The sequence below is a fragment of the Orycteropus afer genome, unplaced genomic scaffold, assembly GCF_000298275.1.
Source record: "Orycteropus afer afer isolate SDZICR_OR568_19922 unplaced genomic scaffold, OryAfe1.0 scaffold00036, whole genome shotgun sequence".
In the NCBI taxonomy this organism is placed as follows: domain Eukaryota; kingdom Metazoa; phylum Chordata; class Mammalia; order Tubulidentata; family Orycteropodidae; genus Orycteropus; species Orycteropus afer.
Genome location: NW_006921623.1, coordinates 3,907,816 through 3,934,580, shown reverse-complemented (window position 1 = coordinate 3,934,580; position 26,765 = coordinate 3,907,816). Strand labels below are relative to the sequence as shown.

At 50.1% G+C, this 26,765-nt stretch overlaps 1 protein-coding gene across 1 annotated transcript in view; it reads right to left on the bottom strand.

Moving 5' to 3' along the window:
* The window catches only part of DSCAML1 (DS cell adhesion molecule like 1), a 518,667-nt gene extending 498,355 nt beyond the window's left edge, over nucleotides 1-20,312 (bottom strand). Inside the window, exons 1-4 of the mRNA XM_042780350.1 lie at nucleotides 20,294-20,312; nucleotides 14,249-14,287; nucleotides 13,997-14,071; nucleotides 11,781-11,810 (exon numbers count right to left, since the gene is read on the bottom strand). Coding sequence (XP_042636284.1) covers nucleotides 11,781-11,810; nucleotides 13,997-14,071; nucleotides 14,249-14,287; nucleotides 20,294-20,312 — 163 coding nt within the window. The remainder of the gene's footprint in view (nucleotides 1-11,780; nucleotides 11,811-13,996; nucleotides 14,072-14,248; nucleotides 14,288-20,293) is intronic.
* Nucleotides 20,313-26,765: the final 6,453 nt, after the last annotated feature.

Here is a 26,765-nt window from a genome sequence, read left to right as displayed (position 1 = left end):
GATCTCTTATGGTTTTATATTTCTGTAGTTTCAGAAACAGTTTCCACTTACGATTGTCAAAACACCAAACATGGTGCCTGGCACCTAGTAGTTGTTGTGGTTGTGTGCAGTCAAGTTGGCCCCGACTCATAGTGGGTTTCCAAGGAAGTAGATTGCCCAACCTTCCTTCCAAGGAGTGGCTGGTGGGTTTGAACTGCCAGCCTTCTGGTTAGCAGTCAAGTGCCTTAGGCACTATGCTACCAGAGCTCCCAAGGTATTCAATAAATAATTGCTGAGCTGAAAATGCACACAACCACTCACCCAGTGAAAACCTTGGTTCCCATTGCTTCATCATTCAATTCAAACTTACTTTACAGTTTTGTGTGGAGCCTTGGGGATGCAGTGGTTAAAGCACTTGGGTGCTAACCAAAAGGTTGGCAGTTTGAACCCAACAGTTGCTTTGTGGGAGAAAGATATGGTCGTCTGCTTCCGTAAAGATTTATAGCCTTGGAAACTCTAGGGTTGTTATGAGTCATAATACACTCAATATCAGTGGGTTTAGTTCTGTGTTTTACATTTTTGGGGTACTTGATCCTTACAAATATTGTTCACATCAATGATCTCTTTAATGAGCTGGGTGCTATAATCCCCACTTTATATAGGAGAAGACTGAAGTTCAGAGATACTGAGGAACTTGTTCAGTGTTGCCCAGTTAGTCAGTGGCACAGCCACTTTGATTCAAACTGAATTACAGTTTGATTCACCTCCAGTGCTTTTTCTACTGAACTATTGCTGCTTCGTAGCATTTTCACGGAAAGGTTTGTAAGGAGGAAAAATATCAGATCTAGGGGAAAATGAATCTTCCAGAATTGCTGAGAAATTCCTCAGATTCGGGGAGACATGGCATCAGGAGCTTGTCCAGGGACCCAGGATCAGGAGACATATAAGCCACACACTGAAAGGGCTCAGTGCAGATCTCCAGGACAGAGGTGGACAGGTCCCATGCAGGTGGCTCAGACATCACCTGTCACATCTGCACTCCCTGAAGAGGGTGGTTTGGGACAGGCAGGAGCCTGAGTCTCCCTCCTTCTGCCTGGCCCCTTGGGTGAGGCTTCACTCTCTGGAGAGGTGTCCTGACTTAGCCCACCTCCCCAGCCCAGCAGTGCAAGCTTTTCCTGCCCTCTGTGGGAGCTCTGGTGGGGTAGTGCCTAAGGCACTTGACTGCTAACCAGAAGTCTGGCGGTTCAAGCCCACTAGCCACTCCTTGGAAGGAAGGTTGGGCAATCTACTTTCGTAGTGTTACTGCCTTAGAAACCCAAGGAGAGGTCGCTATGAGTTGGATCTGACACCACGGCAATGAGTTTGGTTTTGGCTTGGTGGAAGCCTCTACTCCCAGGCCTCTGCACAGGGAACCTGGTTGTCTGCCTCCCTCTAGTGCTACAGGGTGGGATGATGGAGCTGAAGCCTGCTATGCAGCCAGAACATGACAGCCTTGGGGCCAATCAGATTCTCTCCATACAGGGCTCTGCCCTTCACTCCAAGCTGTGTCTCACAAGAGAAGCAGGGATCTGGGCTGTCTCCTGTCCCATCCTGTATCCATTTCAGACTCAGAACTATTGGGAGGAATTAACAGTATCCTCCAATCCAGGCCCCTTGTTTTCAATAGAGGAGCCTGAGATCCAGAGATGGGACAGGACTTGCCCAAGGACCCTGAGGGAGGCAGGGTAGAATCAGACTGCTACCCAGGTCTTCAGGTGCTAGTCTACCCTTCACCGTGTTTGATCTCTCCCTGCTTGCTGGTTTGTCCTGCTCCTCCCCTATTCTACATTACTGACAATACACACACACACTCACACAAGCACATAGTCGTACACACACTCACACACACTCATTCTCACACACACTCAGACACACTGCCTCACATATAATAGTGCACATACACACTCACACACCCACCCCTCCTACATACACACCCCTCCCAGGCCCTTTTGGGTCCTCACATGCCCATCCCTGCTCCCTTATGCTTCTGCACGTAGGTGAAACCTATAATTGAGAAATTTTCTCACTAAACCTCCCTGGTCCCAGCACAGTAGCCATAGTCCACTCCCCCCAGTCTCATGGAAATGGGGAGCCCACAGCCAGGCTGGCAGATGCTGCAGGAAGTGGGGCCTCCCCAAAGATGAGGAGGGCCTGGTGCTGGTGCCCTGTGGTTGCACCAGCCTCTCCCAGCGTGGACTGCCTGTCTGCCTGAGGGTGGACCCAAGGGACTTCTGTCATTTTGCCCTCCCTGAACACTATCCTGAGACAAAATCTTTCTCAACCAATAAGTCAAAGGAAAGGGGCTGAGATGCTTGGAGGGATCCGGGAAAAGACAATGCCACCAAGTGCTAGAGATGATAACCCTAACAGCTCCCATTCCCTGAGGACTGGTCAGAAGCAAGAACCCATCCCAAGCATATGATTACTATTTCCCAATCCTCACAAATAAGAATTTGTTTCTCCATTTGGGGAAACTGAGGATGAGTTCATAATTCACAATCACACAGTTCATATTGGCCAAGCTGGGGTTCAAGTCCTGGTGTGCTGAGTCCAAAAATATGATGCCAAGGAAGAAATGATGGCTGTCATTGGGCCAGGTGTCAGACAACTCCCCTGAAGTGTGTATGCACACTGACCACAACCCCAGGCCCCTGCCCAGGCTCCAGCCTCCCAACAACTCTCCTTGTCCCTCAGGAAGCGAGGTAGGCAGTGGGCCCAGTTACTTGTTGGTAACCATTCTTCATTCATTGGTTCCTCTAGTCAGCCAGCCATGTGTTCATTCTACAAAGAGTTACTGAGCCAGAAGAAGTCTGGACACTGGGAACTGGTGGGTGAACAATCCAATTCAAGCCCTGCCCTCATGTAGCTGTAGACTGTGGGACAGACAGACAGAGGAACTGTTAGAATCCAAGGAGGCAAGTGCAGTAATCAGTGGGTACAGTGTCCCCTGGCAGAGCAGGCACTGACCCCAGCCTGGCACAGGGATGATAGGAGGGACGGTCAGGAAGGTCCAGCCTGGCCCCTCACCACCCTCATCCTATTATAGCAGTGTCAGAGGCCATGCCTTAATGGGGTTTTTTGTTTGTTTGTTTTACCTGCATTGAGAACATATGTTCCCCGGGCCTGAGACATGAAATATTATTTACCTCAGAGCAGAGGACACTTGGTTCCCGTGTAGGCTGGGCTTGGCTGGCGCTCTGTTACTGATTGATAGGCCTTTCAGGAGACAAAGACTACAAGAGAATGCAACATGGTCCTGGCTCGGGGCCAAGCCAGTCTCATCTCCTTTGCTTTGTCAAGTGTGTCTTTGTGTCTGCCTTCCTCACTTGCCTGGGTACCTCCGTTTTCACTATTAGGAGGAAGCGAGGTGTATTTGTGTGGTGTGTGTGTGTGCCCAGCTTGCCTCCAAGGACAGCTCTCCCAGGGTCAGAAACAAGGGAATTAACTACACTTCCCTTCTTCAGAACTCTCTTAAATCTTAAGTCAAAGCTTGGAATTTTTGTCTCATGTTTGTTTTGTCCCAAAGTTAAATCCAGAGACAGACGAGGACTCTCCCAAGGTCACAAAAAGCAGGAGAGGGCAAAGCCAGCAGTGCAGCCCAGTTCTCCACCTGTTCCGTTGGCTTCTGTGCTACCAAGCTGGGACTGGTATGTGCTGAGCTGGAACAGATGTCCTGGGGAGGAGACGCCCCTCCCTTCTTTCTCCCTCCTGCCCCATGCTCACCTGGGGAATTCTTGATGACACCAAAGAAGTCCTTAGAGAACTTCTTGAAAGGGAACCAGGTTTAGAGATCTAGACAGCGTCAGATTACCCTATAAGCAAGGTAAGCATGGTCTTGCTTGCGCTTACTAACTATTTTGTAGTGAGCAATTTCACATATCTTCACATAGCAAGGATTCTGCTAGGTATGGCTGGCATCTGTCTCTCTCCCAACCCCACAGCACTTCCTACAGAATCAAAGCCTCTTTCCAAATTTATAGACCCTGATAGCCATCTTGGGCTGACAGGGATAGAATACAAAGATAAGTGAAACCCATGTGAAACTGTTCACTACAGATAAGTAAGTAAGCACAGTGAACCCATGTGTACCTTGTACCTTGCATATTAGGGCCATCTGCCCCTGGATCTAGAGACAAACAGCAGTTGCAAAGCAACTGAAGGACTCCTGAGGTGGAGGGAGGGGGAGACGGGGCTAAGGGAGGTCACTCAGGGTCAGAGTAAGTAGCCAAGTCCCCCCAAATAAATCTGTTAAATCAGGGCTTGGGGAACCTCCACCCATGGGCGAAGGTTGATCTCACACCCAGGGGGAGACCTGTCACCTTGATCTATTGCCACATCCTCACCCCTGCAATGACAGGTTAAAATCCTAGGCACAAAGGTACAAAGCACCAAAGGACTGGGGTTACCTCCCCAATCCTCACTCAACTGCAAACACCAGAGTGTCGCCAGTCTGGGAGGCCGGCTCTGCTGGCAGAGCCTGGGTGGAGGTCACCGAGTCTGAGCACTGGGGCCCCTCCAAGCCTGGGACACCTCTCACGTGCTGTCTTCCCAATGCCCACCTCCTGGTCCAGGTGCTATGGCCCTGGCTCTGAGATCGGGGTGTGAAGCATTTTTCTGGCCATGCCGATGGAGCCACGGGCCATGGCATTTGCTGCTGATCTCTCCTGGCCAGGCATTTGTCAGGCGGCCACTGAAGAGCAGGCACCGGTGAGGAGCAGGCAGCCCAGCCCAGAGGTCCTGCTAAACTGTGGTTCAGAGCGCAGCTGCCTGGGCATGGATCAGTGGCAGGCCATTCATCTCCTCAGCAGCAGCTCTGCCACCACCAAGGAGGAGGAGGGCCTGTGGACAGGAAAATAGCACCCGTGGCAATTAGGTTTAACTTGCTGAATGATCTCTCACAGCTCGAGATAGAAACTTCAATGGTGAATAGAAACTGCTCACTGCCCTCCCCCACCAATGGCACCCAGGGCGTGTGCCATACCTGCCAAACTTGCCATGCCTTTGATCCACCTCTGCTGAGGGAACTTACTTAACACCTTCTGCTCTGAGCATGGGATGGGGGAGATTAGGTGATACCTCACCACCAATGTTCCTGCTCCCTGACCAGGAATGTAAGGCACAGCCAGCTTGGGCAGGTACAGACTCAGTGTCCAAGGCCAGCATTGACCTTTGGTCCCCCTGAAAGCGCTCTGTCTAGGGAGGCTGCCCATCCTCCTCCCAGATGGTGAAGAAGGGGAAGTTTGCACATAGGCCCTCTGAATCTGCACCCATGTGTTCTCTGCCTGCCTGAGCCTCACCCACACCTGGCCATGACCCACCTACAAGGCCAGTGACTTTCAACTCTGAGTATGCCCTAATTTACCTGGGGAGATTTTAAAAATAAACACCAATGTCTGATCAATTCAGACAGAATCTGTACAAGTGGGGTGGAAAGGGCTGCTCAGGCAACCAGCCTCCTTCCCCTCCCACCACAAAATGCTTCCAGTCAGCAGTTCTGCCCCTCTGAGTCCCAATCATGACATGGGTGAACTCATACCATGGGGTGGGAGGCTTTGAGGCCCTGTGGGCTCTGGGAAAACTGTGCAGAGGAGGTGTGGTCTCTGCCTCTTGGAAGGAGTGAGGGCTGAAGACCCCAGAGTGGGGCAAGTACTATACTTGGGGGTGTACAACGTGGTGGGAACTTGTTGCCAACTGAGCACCTGTCTTGGGGGCCCAAGAAGATAACCCAAATGGCATTTTAACTGGGTTTTGAAGCGTGAATAGGAGTTTGTTATAACAAGAGGGGGAAGGGTGAATGGGGTCACATTTTGGTTCTTATATTCTCTTAAGAAGGAGCCCTGATGGTGCAGTGGTTAAGTGCTTGGCTGCTAACTGAAATGTTGGTGATTTGAACCTATCAGATGCTCTGGGGGAGAAAGCAGTGACATCTAGCTTCTGTAAAGACTGCAGCCTTGGAAATCTTATAAAGCAGTTCTATCCTGTTCTGTAGGGTTGTTATAAGCTGGAATTGACTCAATGGTGATGGCTTTTCTTTTCTTTTTAAATCTCTTAAGAGTTTTGGTGGTGTAGGGGTTAAGGCATTTGGCTAGTAACCAAATGGTTGGTGGTTCGAACCTGCCAGCAGCTCCATGGGAGAAAGATGGATCAGTCTGGTTCGGTAAAGATACAGCCTTGGAAACCCAATGAAGGTTGCTCATTGTGAGTGAGTTTGGTGAGGGTTTTTGTAAGAGGGAGAGGCAGCAGTCACAGCCTCAACTTTCTGATCAGGAACCTTCATCACCAAGCCTCTGACACCTTTTGTAGGCAGGTAGCCCCACTACTCATATGCTCATATAACCCCTACTATATGCTCAAGGGTGATGTGTATGTAGACTGGGAAGGGCAGGGCGGGGGGCTTGGCTCTGACCAGGAGGTCACACCCTGCCTTCTACTGAAGGGGAGAAGACTCACTACAGCACTTTCTGTGCCTGGGCCAACTCTCCCCTTTATCTTCTTTTCCAAGGGGAGAGACCTTGCTGTGGACTGGAGAGGAAGTTCAAGCACTGACAACTGAATGTCCCCCGGATAAGTATGAGGAGCTTGGCCCCTTTAGTACTTCTTCCACAATGTGCGCCATGCTCATGACAAGGCCACTAGCCAGCCTTGCATGGAGTTGTCATCTGCCTCATGATTCCCTCACAGCGGTGGACATGATTAACCCTTGGCCTCCCCGGCCCCTATCTTCTTCTGTTTCCTGAAGCAGGGCCTGTCAGGGAGCAGGGAGAAGCTGGGAATCCACCTCTGGCTAGCCTCTGTCCCTTCTCCTCATCTCTTGTCCCTGTCCCATTCTCTGCCTTGTTTTCCCTGGTTCCACTTGTGTGATTGCTCTTGACTTTGGTCAGGTACCAATTACAGTTGACTCCAAGTCACAGTGACCCCATGTGTGTTGGATGGTTTAAAACACGTAGAGAGCTTGGAACAGCACTGGTGCATAATAAACAGAATATGTTTTGCTATTTTAAAGAGGCAGGTTACCATGGTGATTATGTGATAGATTCTAGACCCTTGCCACTCAAAGTGTGGTCCCTGGACCAGCAGCATGGGGAGCTTGTTAGAAATGCAGAATCCTAGGCCTCACCCCAGAGCCACTGAATCAGGCTCTGCATTTTAACGGCAGCCCCAGGTGATTCGTATGCACATCAAAATCAGAAGCTCTGGTCTAGTGCTCGTTATTAGTTGCTGCAGAGTTGGCTCAGATATGCGGCGAGCCCATGTACAACAGAAGGAAACATTACCCAGTCCTGCGCCATATTCCCGTTGATAGGCATACTTTAGTCCACTGTTGCAGCCCCTGTGTATTTTGAGTGCCTTCCAACTCAGCGGACTCATCTTCCAGCACTGTATCAGACAATATCCTGCTGTGATCCATGGGGTTTTTGTTTTCATTGGCTGATTTTTGGAAGTAGATCGCCAGGGTTTTCTTTGTAGTTTATCTTAGCCCAGAAGCTCCACTGAAACCTGTCTACCATGGTTGCCCCTGCTGGTATTGGAAATAATGGTGCCATAGCTTCCAGCATCATAGCCCCACTCAAGCCACCACAGGATGACTAACAGGCAGACGGATGGTGGTAGTCTAGTGTAGCGGTTCTTATCCAGCCAGACCACATCCCAAACCAATTAAATCTGAATCTTGGGGGTGAGACCAGGCAACCGTATATTTTTAAAGCTCCCAGGTAATTCCAAAGGAGCTCTGGTAGCATAGTGCCTAAGGCACTTGACTGCTCACCAGAAGGCTGGCGGTTCAAACCCACCAGCCACTCCTCGGAAGGAAGGTTGGGCAATCCTACTTCCGTAGTGATACTGCTTCGGAAACCCAAGGAGCGGTCGCTATGAGTCGGGGCCGACTCTATGGCAAACAACAACAACAACAGGTAATTCCAAGAGTGAAAGCCACTGCTCTAGGGCCAGAGTGCCTGGATCTGGATCTCTGCTCAGTCACTTACTTGTTGGGTGAGTTTGGGCAATTAACTTAACCTCTCAGTTCCTCACCTGTAAAATGGAGATGATACTAGCACCAACTTCAAAGGGTTTTCATAAAGATTAAATGAGTTAGTATGTTAAAAAGCAATTGGAAGCCTGTCTGGCTTAAGGTAAGGGCTATGTAAGTGTCAGTTGTTATTACTATTATGAGCTCTGGTGGTGTAATGCCTGAGGTATTTGACTACTAACCAGAAGGCTGGAGGTTCAAACCCACCAGCTACTCCTAGTGATACCACCTCAGAAACCCAAGGAGGGGTTGCTATGAGTCGGGGCCGACTCGACGGCACATAACAACAACAACAACATTACTATCCAGGATGTTGCCACCTGTTGAGGCCCTTTAGTATCAGATCAAATTGAAAGTCATTAATTTCTTCCTCACCTGTTTGGGGAGTGCAAGCCAAGGTGGGGCAGACTGCAGGTGCTTGAAGAAATCTTGCAGAGCAAAGGCAAGAGTGAAGGGGTATAGAAATGCCACAGGCTCTGCATTTATACAATCCCCGGTGAGGAGAGTAGTAAAAAGAAGAAACTTGGAATAAGAAGAGCTCAAGCCTTTTCCTGAAAACCAGGCCAGGATAGAGACAATTCAGGAGACCTCCCCCACCACATTGCCCCCCCCCCACACACACACACACCACAGAGGCTAAGGCCTTGGCCCCAGGGAAAGGCTCCATTGAAAATGCGCTTTTGAAGGAGATTCAGTGTAAACCACATACTCCCCCTGGTGGTTGTAAGGGAATTGCAACCACCTCTCTGAAGCTGCTTTCTTACCGCCATGGGATTAAGAGAGGTTCTTTCGATCACTTCCTAGACTTGGTCATTCTTTGTGACTCAAAACAAGTCTGAATTGCAGAAAGTCCCAAAGTGAAGTGAAAGTGAAGTAAGTCCCAGTTCATTTGGTTTTCCTGGATAAAGAAGGGAAAGCATTAACAAGGGTCTGGGTCAGGGAGCAGGTCACCGACCTCAGAATGTCACCTCCATCGGTGGGTCTCAATTCTGGGTGCTCTCTAGCATCACCAGAGAGCTTGTTAAGCATCACACCAAGACGTCAACAGGTCTGGAGGGGATCCTGAGCTGCTTAAAAAGCATCCCAGGCTCTCCAGAGTCGGTAACCTGGTGAAGCCTCACCTTTCACTGAGGAGTGAACCGAAGAGCAGAGAGGGGAACTGACTTATCCAGGACCATTTCTCTCCAGAGCAGCTGGAAGTCCCCTCTGAGTGTGGCATGCTGGTGGCCTCTAAGAATAGAATATTCTAGAAGCATGACTCCTCTCCACTGCTCTTACTGCTCCAGTGACCCACCAAGAAAAAAAAAAAAAAAACCAAACTCACTGCCATCAAGTCAATCCCAACTCATAGTGACCCCTCCTTGGGTTTCTGAGGCAGTATGTCTATGGAAGTAGATTGCCCAATCTTCCTTTTGAGGAGTGGCTGGTGGGTTTGAACCAGTCAACTGGAATATCCCCCTTCTGGTTTGCCTTGCAGCTATATTCAAAACTCTGGTGAGAGCCCTCTTGACTGGGCTGCCCCATTCCTCTTCATTTCTTCCACCTTCACAGACAGCCTCAGGTGTGTGAATTCTTTTTAGGGGGTTGGCCTGCCACATTTTGTCATGAGGATCCCACCCTCAGAACAGCATGTCACAAAGGGTGCTGAGTTGCAAGTAGCCAGGCTTTCCTCAACATGACTTCTGATCTCTGAAGCTACTTCCCCAACCCCAGGCCTTCCCTTTTTTTCACAGGCAGGTATGTGGAGTTGACACCTTCCCCTGTCCCACCCTGGATGCCAATGTGTGCTTTGGGGCATACATTAGGGGCATAGCTCAGAGGATGGCTCCAGGAAGGCTCAAGGAGGGTAGGAAAGGGTAAGCTGCTGCACCGAGAGGTGACCAGCCCTGGTGTGGAAGCTGGAAGGTCTGGCTTTGATACAGGCTAGATGGACAATTCACTTCCTTTCTTGGTGCTCAGTTGCCCTTTCTGTAAAATGTTATTATTCCAGTGGTTGTCACCATGACCCTGACTCGTGTCACAGTAAGACAGTGCTCCATAGTTTTCAATGGCTTAATTTTTGGAAGTAGATCACCAGGCTTTTCTTCTGAGGTACCTTTGGGTGGATTTGAACCTCCAACCTTCAGATTAGCAGCCAAGCACATTAATCATTTGCACCACCCAGGGAGTCCACTGTAAAGTGAGTATTGTCAATTTTGCTCTCTAAGGACCTTTCCCACTCAAACTTTACATGATTCTGTAAGCAATCGGCAGAAAGATAAAGGAAAATTCTCAAGCAGAACGGTGGCTCACCTGCCTCTGTCCCCACAACCCCCACACACACCCTCTACACTGCCTCCCCACACGCTGTGCTCATTTTAAACTCTAGTCACTTGCTGCAGCCCTTGATTGCTCTGCCAATTCCTCCCTCCCCATCCCTCAACTGCTTGTAACAGAGCCAAGTTGGAAAACTAGACACTAGGTGGCGCCGTAATCCCGCCATCCCGTCCAGTCTCCTTGGAGGCCTCGGTAGGGAAAAGAGGGAGAGAAGAGAGGCTCCTTCCTGAGAGCAGAAACTGTCCGTGGGGGAGGACATTGCAAGGGCCCTGGCCACCAACGTAGGAAGTAGGGTGCCGGAGGGAGTGGCTGTCTAATACCATCTGGGTTGAGATTGCACTGGGAGGTCCCTGTCTGAACGGACTGGCGGCCGCACGAAGCTACAACAATCGCCTCACCCTCACAGTCCACTCCGCCCCAGCTAGGTGATGGGAGTGGGCCCAGCTGGGGTCCTCAGGCACCTAGATTGAAAAAGGAGCTAACTTCCGGGTCTGGAGTGGGAGGGAGAAGGCTGGTTCCAGCAGATCTGATTTTCAACATTAGCTCCCTGATCCCCTCCAATTCCCCCCGCCCACACACACACCTCCCATCTGCAGTGGTGCATTTGGGGAAATGGCGGCAGAAACAGCTACGTCTGCCACTCGGCAGCCACTCCCATGCGGGTAACTTCCACCAGCAGCACCCAGTTGCTGTGGCAAATGCCACAGCAGCACTCAATAGCTTGGAACCTGTTGCAACACCCTTCAGACTCCCCAGAACCAAGTCCTCTGTCCCCAGGGCTCTTGTCAATTCAGGGGGTGAGGAGAGACCCACAGATGTCGATAGTGGACTTGCTTTAATAGGCAAATGTGCCTGGGGAATTCACTGGAAAACAAAAGTCATGGACTGTGTATGTACACCAACCAGGAGACGTGGGCCATAGCAGTTCTAGAAGGAAGAGAGCCCTCCCTGAGGCCGGCTTTTTTATTAGCATGAGGGTGGCTGGGCATCTCTCTTCACATGGAGCCTGGTACCAGTCCCAGGGCCTGGCTGTGTGGCAAGGCTGAAAGGCCATGGCCCAAGGGAGACTTCCTGCAGAGTGGGAGCATCCTTGGCTTCCCAGCCATCCCTGATGCCAGGGGTGGACACAGCTGGCCCTGAAAAGACAAATGCAGGATTTGGGCTGAGAGTGGGGGCAGAGGTAGGGACTTTGGTTGCATTCCTTGTCCTTCTTACCTCTCTAGGGGTGCTCTGCCCCCCCCCTTTATCACACACTCCATGCCAGGCACTTGGCAATCATTGAAAAGCACTTGATGGGTGGTAGATGGCCTTGCTGGTGGATGGGTGACCCTGAAATCCTTCTGGGCCCGTCCCAATCAAGCTGCTTTCATACAAATACTTGTTCCTCCATAGCACCCCTCCCCACCCCTCCCAAACTCACCTGTGTTAAAGCTCATCTTCACTGCCTTGCCTGGGGTGGGGGAGGAAAAAGCCAGGTTAGAGATCAGGGGGGTGGTAAGTCTAGGGGTCCTTGGGGCTGGGGACCCCTCCTCACAGGCCTCAGAGATGAAACTCCTGGACCTGTACCCGCCCACCTCAGGTTCCCTGGGCAGGCACTCACCGCCGCTTCTGTTGGCCTCCACAGCGGAATCTCTTGCCTTGAAGAGAGAGAAGGAGGTTAGTGAGTTTTCATCTAGTCTCTCTTCCCAGGAGGCCTCTACCTGAGAGGACTCAGGTCTTTTCACCTCGCCTCCCTCCCTCCTGATGGTACTACCACAGTGCCTGATTGGAGGCCATATTTGACTGCATGTCTCTTCACATAGGACAGGACCATAAGCATTTAAAAGCCTAAGTCAGTCAGTCAACAAACATCTGCTGAGTTCCTCTTCCTTGTGGGTCCAAAGTGGCCTGAGCACATTGAGAGTAGCAGTCAAGCCTGCTAGGCCACCATGATGCCCCAGCACAGGGCCTGGCACATAGCAGTTGCTCAACAGGCACTTGGTGAGGATCCTGGGAAGAGTGGCAGTAAGTACTAGATTTCTGCTCAGCCCCATTGCCTCCACACCAGTGTGCTCAGACATGGCACTGCATTGCCCTCAAGGAGCTTACGGCCCAGTCAGTGAGACCAGTCAGACGTGCAGATCAAAGTGTTTGAGACGTTGACTTTGATGTGTTAGAATTTCAGGACAAAGCAGTGTGTTTGCAACCAAAACCAGTTATCGTTGAGTCAGTTCCAACTCAGGCGACCCCACATGTGTCAGAGTAGAGGAGAACTGTGCTCCATAAAGCTTTCATGGCTGGTTTTTCAGAAGCAGATTGTCAAGCCTTTCTTCTGAGGTGCCTCCAGGGGGACTGACGCCTCCGACCTTTAGGGTAGCAGCCGCATACATCAGCCGTTTGTACCACCCAGGGACTCCATGTTTGCTGTATAACCTGCTTTCTTCTCACCGGTTTGTGTTTCTGTGTATTTTTCTTCTGGATGCACCAAAATAAGTCAACAGGCATTGATTAAGCATCTGCTGTGTGTCTGCTGAAGGACCTCTGGTGGCACAGTGGATAAGGCATTTGGCTGCTAATCAGAAGGTCAGTGGTTCAAACCCACCAGCTGCTCAGTGGGAGGAAGAGGCAATTTACTTCTGTAAAGATTTATAGCCTTAGAAACCATATGGAGGTCACTAAGAGTTGGACTCTACTCGATGGCAGGGGGTTTGGTTTTGGTTTGGTGTATCTGCTAGGGCTGGAGGATATCTAAGGACCCTTCTCTCCTCCAGACCATTCCATGTGTACACTAAATCCTTTTTAAAATGCTTTCTTGTCTGCCACATCTTTAGATGCTGTTCCTAACCATATTTAATAGGTGTGCAAGCTGAGGCCCAGGGGTTCAGGGGTCCACAGCAAATTAACAGTAGGACCAAGGCCTTTGACTCCTAGACATCTTTGCTTTCTAGCCATCAGGAGACAGACAGACCTGAGTTCAGATGAACTTGGTCCTGCTTCTTATTGGCTACAGAACAACTATTGGCAAGTTGCTGCAGCTTTTGTTCCTGGGTGATACAAACAGTTAATGCATTCAGCTGCTAACTGAAAGATCGGAGGTTCGAATCCACGCAGAGTCACCTCAGAAGAAAAGTCTGGCCATCTGCATATGGAATTGAGTCATTGAAAACCCTGCAGAGTGTGGTTTGACTATGACACATGTGAGAGTGTCATGAGTGGGAGCTGACTTCATGGCAACCAGTTTGTTTTTTATTTTTGATAATACTGTCAGGGTGGTCTCAGAAAAGCAAAATAGTGGCCGTCTCTCAGTGTAGTTGAGAGAATTACAAGGTCTAAGATGTAACTAAAGTCTAGGACAGCCCGCAGATTGGGTTGGTCCCTCCTGCTTGCATGGCCTCCATTTGCTTCCTGTCTCAGCAGCTCCTCTCAGGTCCACAGGAGAAAGAGGGACCCTCACCCTGTTTTTCTAAGAACCCAGGGGCATCTCAAGAAGCCTCTCCCCTTCCCCACATTCAGAAGGGGACACACTCCTCCTCCCGGATCTGGGAGGGGGTAAGAGAGCACCCCCCTCCACCTGGGAGCCCGTGTGCCCTGAGGCTTTGAGAAGGGATGTGCCCTTCACCCAACACCCTCTGTCACCATGAGGGCCACCTTGCTTACTGAGGATGATGATGAGCCCCACGACGAAGGCTAGGGCAGCGAAGATCAGGCCCCCGTTGCGGACAGTCTCATAGTCTCAGGAAGGAGAGGACAAGAGAGGTAGGATGGTTCACCTCTCCCAGCCCCCTCCCTGCAACCCACTTGGTAACTGGGAGGTTTTGGGGATATAATAGGGACCCAGGCCTGGATGAGGCTGGGAGTAGGGAATGCAGAGATCAGGAAGGGTGGGGAGCAGGGGATTCCCAGACTTACCATAATAGAATGGGTCCACCTCTCCCTTGGAGCTACCACCTGAGGGGTAAGAGGTAAAGAAGACAGCTTCAGGGAGGGGTGAGGGGTAAGGAAAACAGGATTTCCTGTTTTTCCCTTCCCAGCGGCCCTGAGGGTCCAAGTGGGCAAGGTGCCGTTAGTGGGTTTGCTAATATGTGGTGGCATCTGCCCTAGGCTGCTTTAGACACAGTCAACTTTTCCAAAATGGAATCAGCGCTGTTTGTGGGGATCTCAGGCAACTCTGAGAGGTGGTTGCTGCTTTCTTCTTTCTTACAGTAGTGAGACAAGACCAAGAAAGGCATCTCCCGTTAGACTCACTAGCAGTCTCTCCATGTAACTAATCAACTAGAAGATGCTTAGCAAATATTTGTGAAATAAATGAACAAATCAAATCTTAAAGTCAGATTGAACAGAGAGGAAACTGAGGCCCAATTTGGAGACTTGTTCAAAGTCCCAAAGGAAATCAGAGGCAGAACTGAACGTAGAGCCCAGGTTTCTAAATTCTTTCCACACTCCTATTTTGCCATCCTCAGAGGAAGAAAATTTCTTTAACAAGCATTAATATAGTGCCAACTATCCCAGGAGCCCTGGTGGTACAGTGGTTAAGGCATTTGGCTGCTAACAGAAAGGTTGGCAGTTCAAACCCATCATCTGCTCCATGGGAGAAAGATGAGGCAATTTGTTCTATAAAGATTTACAGCCTTGGAAACCCTATGGGGCAATTCTACTCTGTCATGTGAATTACCATAAATCAGAATTGACTTGATGGTGATGCATTTGGTTTTGGGTTTGACTATGTGCCAGGCTGAGGGATTCATAAAATAATAGCTAATTTGACCAGCATAACAACCCTGTGAGGCATTATTATTATTATTCTAATATAACCCATGAGAAAACAGGGGGACAGAAAGGTTAAGTAATTCATCCATAGTTACACAGCTAGCAAGGGGTTGTTGTTGTTGTTGTTGTTATGTGCCGTCGAGTCGGCCCCGACTCATAGCGACCCCTCCTTGGGTTTCCGAGGCAGTATCACTATGGAAGTAGGATTGCCCAACCTTCCTTCCGAGGAGTGGCTGGTGGGTTTGAACCGCCAGCCGTCTGGTTAGCAGGCAAGGGGTAGACCTGGGATTTAAACCCAGGCAGTGGGTGACTAAGAAATTTGGTGCTTACCCCTTTTGCTATGCTGCCTCTCAGATGATAGGAAGGAGACTTTTCAAGGCAAAAGCCTAGGCCCTGCCCCCTGTTTCCCGTGACTTTTCCCACCCTGCATGGAAGCTGCTCAGCAGCCAGCAAATGTCACAGCTCTGCCCTCCAGCCCTGTCACCTATGTACCCTTGCCCTTGGGCAGCTGCAGGGCAGCCTGGCCAGAGCTTTTCTATCATACTTGAGGGTTGCCACTCTTTCCTGTCCTACTTGAGCCCCTTCTAGGCACCAGGGCAGGAGTGCCTGAGGCCCAAGGAATGTGCAAGTCGGCAGCTCCCAGTCTGTGCTGAACTGTGCCCCTGCCCTCTACTCCCTGCCCCTCAGTGGGAGGCCTCAGGGCCTGTTGAGCCTGGCTGTCCCCTGCAACCTGATCTCTGGGACAGGAGAGGACAGATGAGGAGCAATCAGTTCTTGGTCCTGGGGGACCTGAGGGACCAATGCTCAGTAAGGCCAGAGGCCCAGGGAAGGCCATAGGGGCCCAAGAACCCTGCTCCCATACAGAGCCCTTCAAGGTTGCCTTCTCAGATTTGGTTCAGGTCTTGTCCAAGGTAATCCACTCCACTGACACTGAGTCAGTTCCAACTCGTAATGATCCCCATTGGGTTTCCAAGACGGAATATCTTTATGGAAGTAGATTGCCCCATCTTCCTTCTGAAGAGCAGCTAGTGAGTTTGAACCACCAACCTTCTGGTTAGCAGTCAAATGCCTGAGGCACCACGCCACCAGATCTCCTTGTCCAAGGTCATAGGGGGAGAAATGTCAGCACCATGACTAGACTTAACTAGGGAGTCCCCTCACCACACCAGGAAACCACCCCCTCCCTGACCACCTCATCTTGAGTCATTTCATGAGCTTCCTCCTCCCCCAAAACCCTCACCTTTTCTAGATTCAACTCAAAACTCACTGCAATAAACAGATGCCTCTGTTGGCTTCCAGGCCTTAGTCACGTCCCTCACACAATGCCTTCTGAGAGTAAGCCCTGAACTCAGGGACTCTTTCCCCAAAGTCAGTCAGGAAGACTGCCCGGAAAGACCAGCTCCTCTCCTGCCTGGCCTCGTCCACCTCCTGCTCTGAGTTCAGACAGACCAGCAGACTCACTGTGCATGGAGCAAGAGTAGGGGCCTGCCACAAAGTCGAGACTGGACACTCACTCCCACCAGCTTTTGCTTGGTGAAGTTCTACTGTTCAAGCAACATTTCTCTGGGTTTAAGACCAAGTCCTCTATATAAATGCAAATTTTCTAGAGAGGAGGCTGGCACTAGAGAGTTGGGGTCTCTGGAAGACAGGGATATCAGGAGGGAGGAGAGGCCACAGGAAGAGAGAGGGCCAGCAGAAGCAACCCACAGCTTCACACATAACACACACATACTCACCATTGTCTGTCGCCAACCCTGCCATCTCTCCAGCTGTCTCTGCTAACCTCCTCCTGCTGCCTGTACTTCAGGGAGAGAGTCTGGGGGGGGGGGGGGGGTGACTGGGGATGAGGTGGGGGCATTAAACATTAACAGTGCCAGGTAATATTTACCTTGGTCACAAGAAAAGCCCTGGTATAGACGGAGGGACTCCTGTTGCAGCTCGAGGAAGAGCAGGGAGGAGCTGAATTTCCAAACCCTCCCAAAGGAAATTTCCAAAGAGAAGGGTGAGGAACAGGCCAGCAGTGGGGTTCTTCCACCAGCTGGAGGAGCCACGCTGTGGTGGTAGGAACTGGGAAGTGGAAGTTTCAAAGTATTTTCAAAGTATACTCCACCTGGGAACTTTTTTGGGAGGCAATATCTGAGGCCCCAACCCTTGTGGATGCTACTATGGCAACTGTTACTCCTTGTGGGGGGAAAACTAAAGGCATCCCTGATGTGTTCCCAAGTTGCCTTGTCCCCTCCCCTCCACGACATTGCTCACGGACCCCCATGGCACACCACACATACTCACACCTCCAGCCTTTGCTCACCCTGGAATGCCTTCTCCTGTCTTATCTTATTTGCCCATCAGGCCAGCTCTAGCAGCTCACACCTCACACAGAAAGTGTCAGTCATCCCTAACTAATTGCTCCTTCCCTGCTGCCCTCAGAACTCCATTTCTATAGCCATTGAGCCCTTTGTCCAGCCCAGCTCTCTAGCTGTTTCCACGCCAGGTTCCCACGAGGAGTTGTAAGCTCCTGAAGGAAGGGACCAAGTCTTATCATTGGAAGAATACTTTGCTTTTATGGTTAATAAAGCACCTTTGTAACTGTCTTCTGACTGTTTGAGCTTTGCAGTATTCACTCATCTTATAGACAAGGCATCTGAGGCACGGAGAAGTTGGGAGCCTTGCCTAAGGTCATACAGCTAGTGAAGAGTGAGTAGAGGTCACCACTCAGGCCTCCCACTTCAAGAGTTGGGTGCTTTCCCCTGTCTCCTTAGCTGTGTCTCCACTCCACTGCGGCCTCCTTCACCTCAGGGACTCTGGTGCCTGGAGCTCGGGGTGCTGCAGAATCTTCAATGAGTCCTAATCAATTGAACTGGCCTCCAGGAAAGGCCAATGCTCAACAGTAGCCAAAAGGGCCAAGGCCAGTGTCCACCAAGGGCCATAATACATGTCCAAAAAAAATGATGCAGTCTACAAGTCCTCCTCAAGCTGTGACAGGGGATCAGCACTTGAATTCACATCTAGGCTCTTCCACTTGCTAATTATATGGCCTCAGTCAAGTTATTTAACCTCTTCATGCCTCAGTCTCTTCTTTGTAAAACAGGACAGATCTCATAGGGTTGTTGAGAGGAGTAAATAGGATAATGCATGGAAGGAGCCTCACATGGGTCTGGTTCACAGAAAGTGTTTGAGAAATATTAGTTAAAGTCATTACTTTTACTGTTCTATGTGTGTTGATTGGAGAAATTATAGGCATTAGCTTTGTGTTGAACATAGCTGTCGGAGACAGGAAAGCCAACGGCATGGGGGTGACATGAAAGAGAAAATGTCTTGGCCGTGCAGACCAGGAGCCATGACACCCACTCAGCTTTCTTCTACTTGCAGAGCTAGGTGATACAGACTCATACAAATATCATAGGGGCTAATCTTTGTAAGTAAGGAGCTCTGCTGGTGTAGTGGGTAAGGCATTTGGCTCCTAATCAGAAGGTTGGTGATTCAAATCCACCAGCTGCTCTGCAGGAGGATGATGAGGCAATCTACTTCTGTAAAGATTTACAGCCTTGGAAACCCAACGGGGGTCGCTATGAGTTGGAATCAATTTGATGGCAGTGAGTTTGGTCTTTCTGTTGGTTTTTAACCTTCATAAGGGAGCTATGGTGGCGTAGTGCCTAAGGCATTTGACTGCTAACCAGAAGGCTGATGGTTCAAACCCACCAGCCACTCCTCGGAAGGACAGTTGAGCAATCTACTTCCCTAGTGATACTGCCTCGGAAACCCAAAGAGTGGTCACTATCAGTCGGCTCTGAATTGACAGCAGTGAATTTGCTTTTTTTTTTTTTTTTTTTGGTTTTTAAGGGTTTATCACTTAGCCTTTGCATGCACTATTTCATTCAATCCATTTTAGCTCCATTTTATAGAAAAATAAAGAAACTGAGGCTGATTATTTGTTTCCTACAACTCTCAGAGATAGAGCAGTGTCATGAGTGTTGCCTGGTAAACAAGAAAACTTTAGGGCAGGACGGTTGAGGGACTTGCCTGAAACACACAGTTGGTAGTAAAACCACAGCTAGAAAGCCCAGGTCCTCAAGACTTTTCTACTATAGCTGCTGCTATTCTCCATAAGAGAGAGAATGCCGCCCTACCCTGCTTTTATTGTATACTCTCTTGTTACCTTGAACAAGAATTAATGCCTTTGAATTATGGTGTCAGTGAAGAATATTGAATATGTTATAGACTGCCAGAACAGCAACCAAATATATCTTAGAAAAAGTGCAGCCAGAATGTTCCTTAGAAGCAAGGATGGTGATACTTCATCTCATGTACTCTAGACATGTTACCAGGTGGGACCAGCCCTTGGAGAAGGATATCATGCTTGGTAAAGTAGAGGGTCAGCGAAAAAGAAGAAGACCTTCAATGAGATGGCTTGACACAATGGCTGCAACAATGGCTCAAACACAGCAACAATTCTAAGGATGGTGTTAGATGAGGCAGTGTTTTGTTCTGTTGCATATAAGGTCACTGTGAGTAGGAACCAATTCAATGGCACCTTATCAACAACAACAGTCTTGTTATCTTAGTGTGTGTTGTCTGTTTTTGTAAGCTACTAGGGACCCTTTCTAGAATAATGAGGGGTATAGAAATAGGTGGAAAGTTAGATAGATGATAGCTGCATTATAGCCAGGTAGGTAGAAGAATAAAGGAGAAATAGGAAAAGTAAAGTGACTGCTCTGTTTTTGAACTCTGTGTGCAAGGCACTGCTTTAAGCATTTATAAAAACTAATTCCTTTAACCCCACAACAACTCTATGAGGTAAAGTTTTATTGTCATCCCCATTTTATAGAAACAGGCACAGATAATTTAAGTAACTTGTCTGAGGTCAGGCAACTAGGAAGTGGGGGAACCAAGATTTGAACCCAGTACTCTGGCATCAGTGTTCTTGAAGATAGAGGGATAGACACACAGATAGATAAGGAGGCTGTGGACTAGTTATTTCTAGGGATCTAGAACTGCCCTGGACCCACATCACAGCCTGCCCAGATGCCATTCTATAATACTCTTGTTTGGAAATCTTGCTTTTCTTGTTTCTGCTTTCCGCCCCCCACCCCAACTCCTTGGACCTGGTGGGTACCCTGGAAAGCCATGGAGTAGACACTGTCTTGGAGCCTGAGAAGGTGGGAAGGGGCAGTGTCCAGGGGGACTCACCTGGGTACCACCTGTCCATGGCGGAGTGCTGGCTGTGTCCTTTGGTGAGAGAGCTGTGAAATGCCAGTTGCCAGAGCCTGGATGGTACGAGTGGCACTCCCTCCCTCCACACCTCAGCTGAGCCCACAGAGAGGAAGAGAAAAAGGCAGTGAGGAGGGGCTGGCAAGGGCACCTTTGCCTCCTGCCCACCTCCAAGGCAGGTTAGGGCAAGGGATCCACGTGAGAGCTGGGGGAGATTCTCTGACCTCCACCTGTCCTCTGAGGGAGAAGGAAGCAGTAAACCACAGAAGAGCAAACCCGGCCTCCACGCTGGTTCCTGCAGCCCTCAGTGGTTCGATGCCGCAGCCAGAACCCTCCAGGCAGCCCAGGGTGCAAAGGTTGCCAAAAGCCAGTAGGGCACTGGATGGGGCTGGAGCCAGCAAGTATCAAGGCACCCATTGTCTACCTGGCACCTGGAGTGGAAGCAGCTGAAGGAAACACTCGGGGCACTAATGGATCCCTTGAGCCTTTACTCAGCTGACCCTTTGTCCTCCAGCCCCTGGTGAGCACGATGATTTTTGGTGGATCTCACTTGGGCTTTTGCCCTGATATATCCTGCTCTAAGGTTCCAGTTCTGTAGCTACAAGCCCCCAGACACTGGACAGAAAAACAGCAGGCCCTTGGAAGCTACCTCGTGGATGTTTTCCACAGCGCAATCCTAGGGGCCTGAGGGGCCAGCTGCAGCCTCTGGGTCATTCAGGTAACCAGGCAGAGAATAGGGGATAGCTGGGGAGTGGGAGCTGATGTAGAGGCCACTCCCATCATAACTTGTCTTTCCTCTCTGCAGCCCTTCCATCAGCCCCCAGGGATTTATCGCAGGCTATGATGTCAGAACCGCTCCCCCCGACCCCACCCCAACACCTCAGCAGCCCAGCCGGAGACACTGGCAGCCTAATGAAGCCTCCACTGGCTGCTTGCTGGCACCAGAGGGGAATAGCCGGAAGGCAGTGCTGCTCTAGGCCCAAGGCAAGGATGGGGAGCCTCTCCCCAGTGGGAGCCAAGAGCCAACAACACAGTCCCATCTCTCCGTGGCTCAGCAGGGTCTCTGATGCCTCTGATAGGGCCAGGAGCAAGGCTCAGCTATTGAGCAGCTCTGGGGCTCACTGTGACACAGTTTCCTCAGGTTCATTGTGGGGTACCAGACACGTCCACCGAAACACAGATGCAGAAGACAAGAGATCCACATGGGCTGGTCCTGGCTCCAGCCTCTGGCCCTTACTCTAGGCCATTCTGACAATGCACTTCTCTGTGTTCCTGCTCATCAACACTTCTGGCCCTGAGGGAAGGACTAATGACTCCAAGGGGAGCTGCCTAGAGGTTGAAAGTTAATGATGAATCGAGACTAAAAAGTTATCAGCTATGCAGGAGGGATTGGTTGGTTGGGGCTGGGCAGGCAGCCTTGACCTCAGGCTTCTTATTCCTCCTCACCACTGGCCAAACAGGGGTAAACCTGCCCAGGGCCAGGCCTGTCACAGTGTTCCTGGGTGGAGTCCTACACATGCAGCTGGCATGCTGCCATGTGGAAAATTCCCCCAACTGAACACTTGGAGAGGCTCCTAAATCTCAAGGCTAGATGGGACTTCAAAGGTTACCCAGTCCAAACATTTGGCTGCTAACCAGAAGGTCACTGGTTCAAACCCACCAGATGCTCCACAGGAGGAAGATGAGGCAATCTACTTCCATAAAGATTTACAGCCTTGGAAACCCAATGGGGGTCGCTTTGAGTTGTAATTGACTCAGTGGATGTGGATTTAAAAAAAAAAACAAAACTAAACTCACTGTCACTGAGTTGAATCTGACTCATATAGCGACCCCCACTGGGTTCTTTAGGCCGTAAATCTTTATGGATGTAGATCACCCCCTCTTCCTTCCATTGAGCAGCTTGTGGGTTTGAACTGCTGGCCTTCTGGTTCAAGTCAAATGCCTTATCCACTATGCCACCAGAGCTCTTGGGCAGTGGGTTTAGTCCAAACTTATTGTCAATGACCCAGAAAAGTGGAAATCTCAGCCCAAATTCTCCTGCTACAGAGACACACACATACACAAACTCATTCCCCACATCAGACTGTAATGCTCTGAAGGAAGGCATCTCCAACCAAAAGAGAGACACCAAGTCACAGGCTGACTAACCGGAAAGGGCCTCCGTGGTCATCCCTTCCAACCTCCTCACTATACAAACAGTTCACTTCCCTGCTCAAAACCCTCCGAGGGCTCAGTTGTTGTTGTTGTGTGCCGTCGAGTCATATCTAACTCATAGCGACCCCTCCTTGGGTTTCCGAGGCAGTATCACTACAGAAGTAGATTGCCCAACCTTCCTTCCGAGGAGCAGTTGGTGGGTTTGAACCGCCAGTCTTCTGATTAGCAGTCAAGTGCCTTAGGCACTATGCTACCAGAGCTCCCCCGAGGGCTCAGAGTATAAACCAAAATTCTTTCTGTGCTCTATAAGGCCCTTCTTCATCTGGCCCCTATGACCTCTCTGATCTCATCTCCTGTTTCCCTGCCCCTTCTCTCTGCTCCAGTCACTCTGGTCTCCTTGCTGATCCTCTAATCCTGTAGATTGGCTCCTGCCTCAGGGCCTTTGCATGGGCTGCTCCTTCGTCCTAAATACAGTTTCCCTCCACAGCTTCCTGACTAAACTCATACTGTCCTCAGGTATTTCGTCAAAGACCTACTCAGAAGACCCTTCTTGACCTCACTATCTAAAATTTTCATATCACCCCTGCAGTGATTCAAATGTTCAGCTTTATTTTTTTTCTCCTTAGCACTTATCTAATAAGTTATACATTTTAATTACCTTGTTTCTTGTCTCTCTCCCAACTAGAATATAAAGTCCAGGAGAGCTAAAGTTTTTATCTACTTTGCTCACTCTAAATCCCACAGCCTGGTATAGGGCCTGGCACAAAGTGGATCCTCAATTTTGTTAAGTGAATGAATGAATCCCAGAGAGGTAGAAAATTTCATTAATGGTCCAGGAAGATCCAGATTTGCCTAACTCAACCCTCTTCCCATGATATCAACTGCCCTCCAATAGGCAACTGAACTGAGTTTGCCCCCCACAGAGAGGCAGGAGGCGATCAGCACCCCACCACACATACATCCTGCTGACAGCTTGACCAGTCTTTCTTGGGCCTTTCCCCTACTCCTCTTGCCACTATCCCTGTTCCTCTCCTCCCTGAGCCCTGAGGCAGTTTCCAGGAACTTGTTCCTTTGCCTCTTCCAGAAGAAGCTCGTGTATTAAGAGAAGAGGTCTTGCCCCTCTCACCCCACTCACATCCAAGTCCTTCCTCAGACTTCTTCCTGATCCTCCCCAAGCTACCTGAAGGTAATAATAGGTCCTGGCCAACACTGGGAAAAGAAGTCCCTCTCTCAGAGACACCCTGCTCTCCGCCAGAGGGGCCCTGGCCCCTACAACATGCTGGTCCAGGTTGCCAGAAGGAAGCAAGAGAGCCTCTCCCCTATAGGCCTCTGCGGGTGGGCCACATCCGGTCAAAGTCCCTTTGGATTCTGACCCTTCACAATTGAACTGTGTGGCCCTGGGGAAGGTAACATCTCTGGGAGTCCTTTTCCCATCTGTAAAATGGAATGCTAGCACCTACCTTGTAGAGTTGCTGCAGAAATAGAGATGCTGTAGGGAAAGTGTTTGGCAAAGAACCAGTTGCCTTTGAGTTAATTCCAACTCATTGTGAGCCCACAGTGTCAGAGTAAACTGCTCCGTAGGGTTTTCAATGACTAATTTTTTGGAAGCAAATCATCAGGTTTTTCTTCCAAGATACCTCTGGGTGGACTTTAACCTCCTACCTTTTGGTTAGAAGCTGGGTGTGTTAGCCGTTTATACCACCTAGAGACTCCCTTGGAGAAAGAAGTCTTAATAAATGCCGGTGGCTTCAGGGTACTTACCCCAAGGAGGCCTCACAGGAATAAGGACACTCACTGAATCCTCTTCTCCTTGGCTCAGTCTCAACCAAGATTATCTCTAAAGCAGGCTTCCCTGAGAGCCCTCCCCTTCCCTGGTCCCCAGGATGATCTCTCTAGCTTGCCATCTACCCACATACCCCAACCTTCCTTTTCTCCCAAATACAAACCCAGGTAGTACAGCTTTTCCATGCTGGTATCTTATCCCAGTTCTTGTTCTTCTGGTCTTTTCTGGGATTGTGGTGCCCACTGCGAGACATCAAGAAAGGCAACAGGGCAGGTGACAATCCCAGCCCCCATCCCTTTGCCTGATTGTTCCAGACTAGAGAGCAAAGAGGGACATCCAGCCATGGTCTTTGTTCTCCCAAGACCAGCGATCAAGGACAACTTTGGGAGGTATGGAGAGCTTACACAAGCTGGGCCATGGCCAGCACTACTCCAGAGTACCTCAGTCATCATGCCTCAGTATTCTCCTCTCCCCAAGGAGGCCTATACTTTTCCCCTGACTCTTAAGTCTCAGGGCAGCAATCTAAGGTGGCCATTGTCAGTTGGTGGGGTGGGGAGGCGTAGGGCTGGGAAATCCAGCTGAGGTCTGTCTTCCTGTTGCTCCAAGGCAAGCAAAAGAGCAAAGACCCTAACCACCATCCTCGCCAACAGCCCTGGGCTTTGAGGGTGCTGCCCATCAGAACCCACGGCCTTGAACTCCAGGCCGCCAAATCAGTTCCTCCTGGTGTTGGCTTGAAGCTGGAAAGGGGCTGTAATAAGCAGAGGCCAGAAGCCTCTAAAAGGCCCTGATTCTCAGCTCAAGTTGGTCCTCAGCTGCATGGTGCGTATGGCCACTTGTCAGGGAAGATGCCAGCTCACAGGTCCAATCTGCACTGCCCAGGACCTGAACCCTGATGAGTGCTGTGGCTGCAGATGCCAGGGTCACTGGGGTCTTATAAGGCGGGGTTGGGAGGAGGTGGCCCTGGAGAGTCCATTCCTTAAGTGTTGGTTTCAAGATGCTCTGAGCAGTGGGGCACACAGGTCCTGGGAGCCGCCAAAGGGCAATGTACTCCAAGCAGAAAGGTCACTGGCTCCTTTCTGCCCTCTGAGCAGGCAGGGGATGGGGACGTCCTTTCTTGTTTCTATGGTTGGTGACAAGGGCAAATCCACCTGACCCTCCCTCTCCCAGTGAATTCCCTGCAGAGAAATGCATTCTTGACTTTTCTCAGAACTCACACCTGTGCTTGAGCCAGAACGGAGGTGCCTGCTCTCCAGCAGCAATCCCTTTCCTCTCAATAACCACATCTCTCCTTATGTGAAAAGCAGCCTGAGGCTCACCACCTCCAGGAAGACCTCCCAGGGCTAGCCCATACCACACAGCTTGTTCATTTTCTCTACCGCCCTCTGGACTCCACTGCTATGGCTTTGACATCATTCTGCTCATTTCTTTCACAGATTGCTGAATCCACCCTGACCCCCGTGAGGACTCAAATCATGATCTCTTTGTGTCTTCGCTGAGTTTGGTGCGCAATTGTCTCGCTTGTTAATACTTCCATCATTTCATGGTTCCCGATAGTTTCAAAGAGCTCTTGCCTCCCTGACCTGCCTTGCTCCTCTCAACAACTCAGTGAGGCAGGTTCTGTGATACCCATTTTACAGTGCAGGTGGCTGGCTCGCCCAAGGTTGCACAGGTGGTATGTGGACAAGTTGGAAGTTCAACCTAGGTCTAACAGATAGAAGGGGAACCCTGCTGTCAAAGAAAAAAGGAGACAGGGGAATGGATGGTAATAAAAATATTAATTACAGAATGTATTTATATAGAATATTCCAAGTATTTTTATGTCCTTTGTACCAGTCCATCTATCCACACTTTCGCCCTATGAGGTAAGAGTATAGATATGGATGAACCCATTTTACCGTTGAGGAAGCTGAGGCTTAAGTGGCTTTCCCAGGTTTACAGAGCCAGCAAGAGGCCCAGCTTATTCTAGGACTCGGGACATCATAGCCCTGGATCTGCTTGAGAGTTCATAACCAGAAATCAAAGGCTAGAAAGGACTTAGTTTTGCTGACGGGAATGCTGGGTCTTTTGCTAGAGAAGAAGAAAATGCAAGGGGATATCCTGAGCCTCCTTCTGCTCCACAAGGCTACCTCCAAGCCTGATTCTGAGGCAGGAACCTACTGTCTGGACAGTGCAGGGCCCACCCCGCCAGCCTCTACCACCCAAGCTTTTCAGGATATCCGGTCACAACATCATCTGCTCAGCCTCACTGTGTTGGCAGGTGCCCCACTGTTGTGCAACCAGGCACGGGCTGGACTGGCTCCATAAAATCAACAGCCAGTCAGCTTGATCTGGCTGATTCTGCCCCCCTGGAGCTCAACTGTGACAGCAATGAATCACAGTAACAACCAGGCCTCCTCTTGTGGCCTGGAGACAGGTATTTCCAAAGCCCCTCCCCAGGCAAGCATCATCTGACCTCTCTCTCTGTCTCATTGGGCCCAGGGGGAGGCAGAACAGCCAGGGACAAGGTGGGGTGAA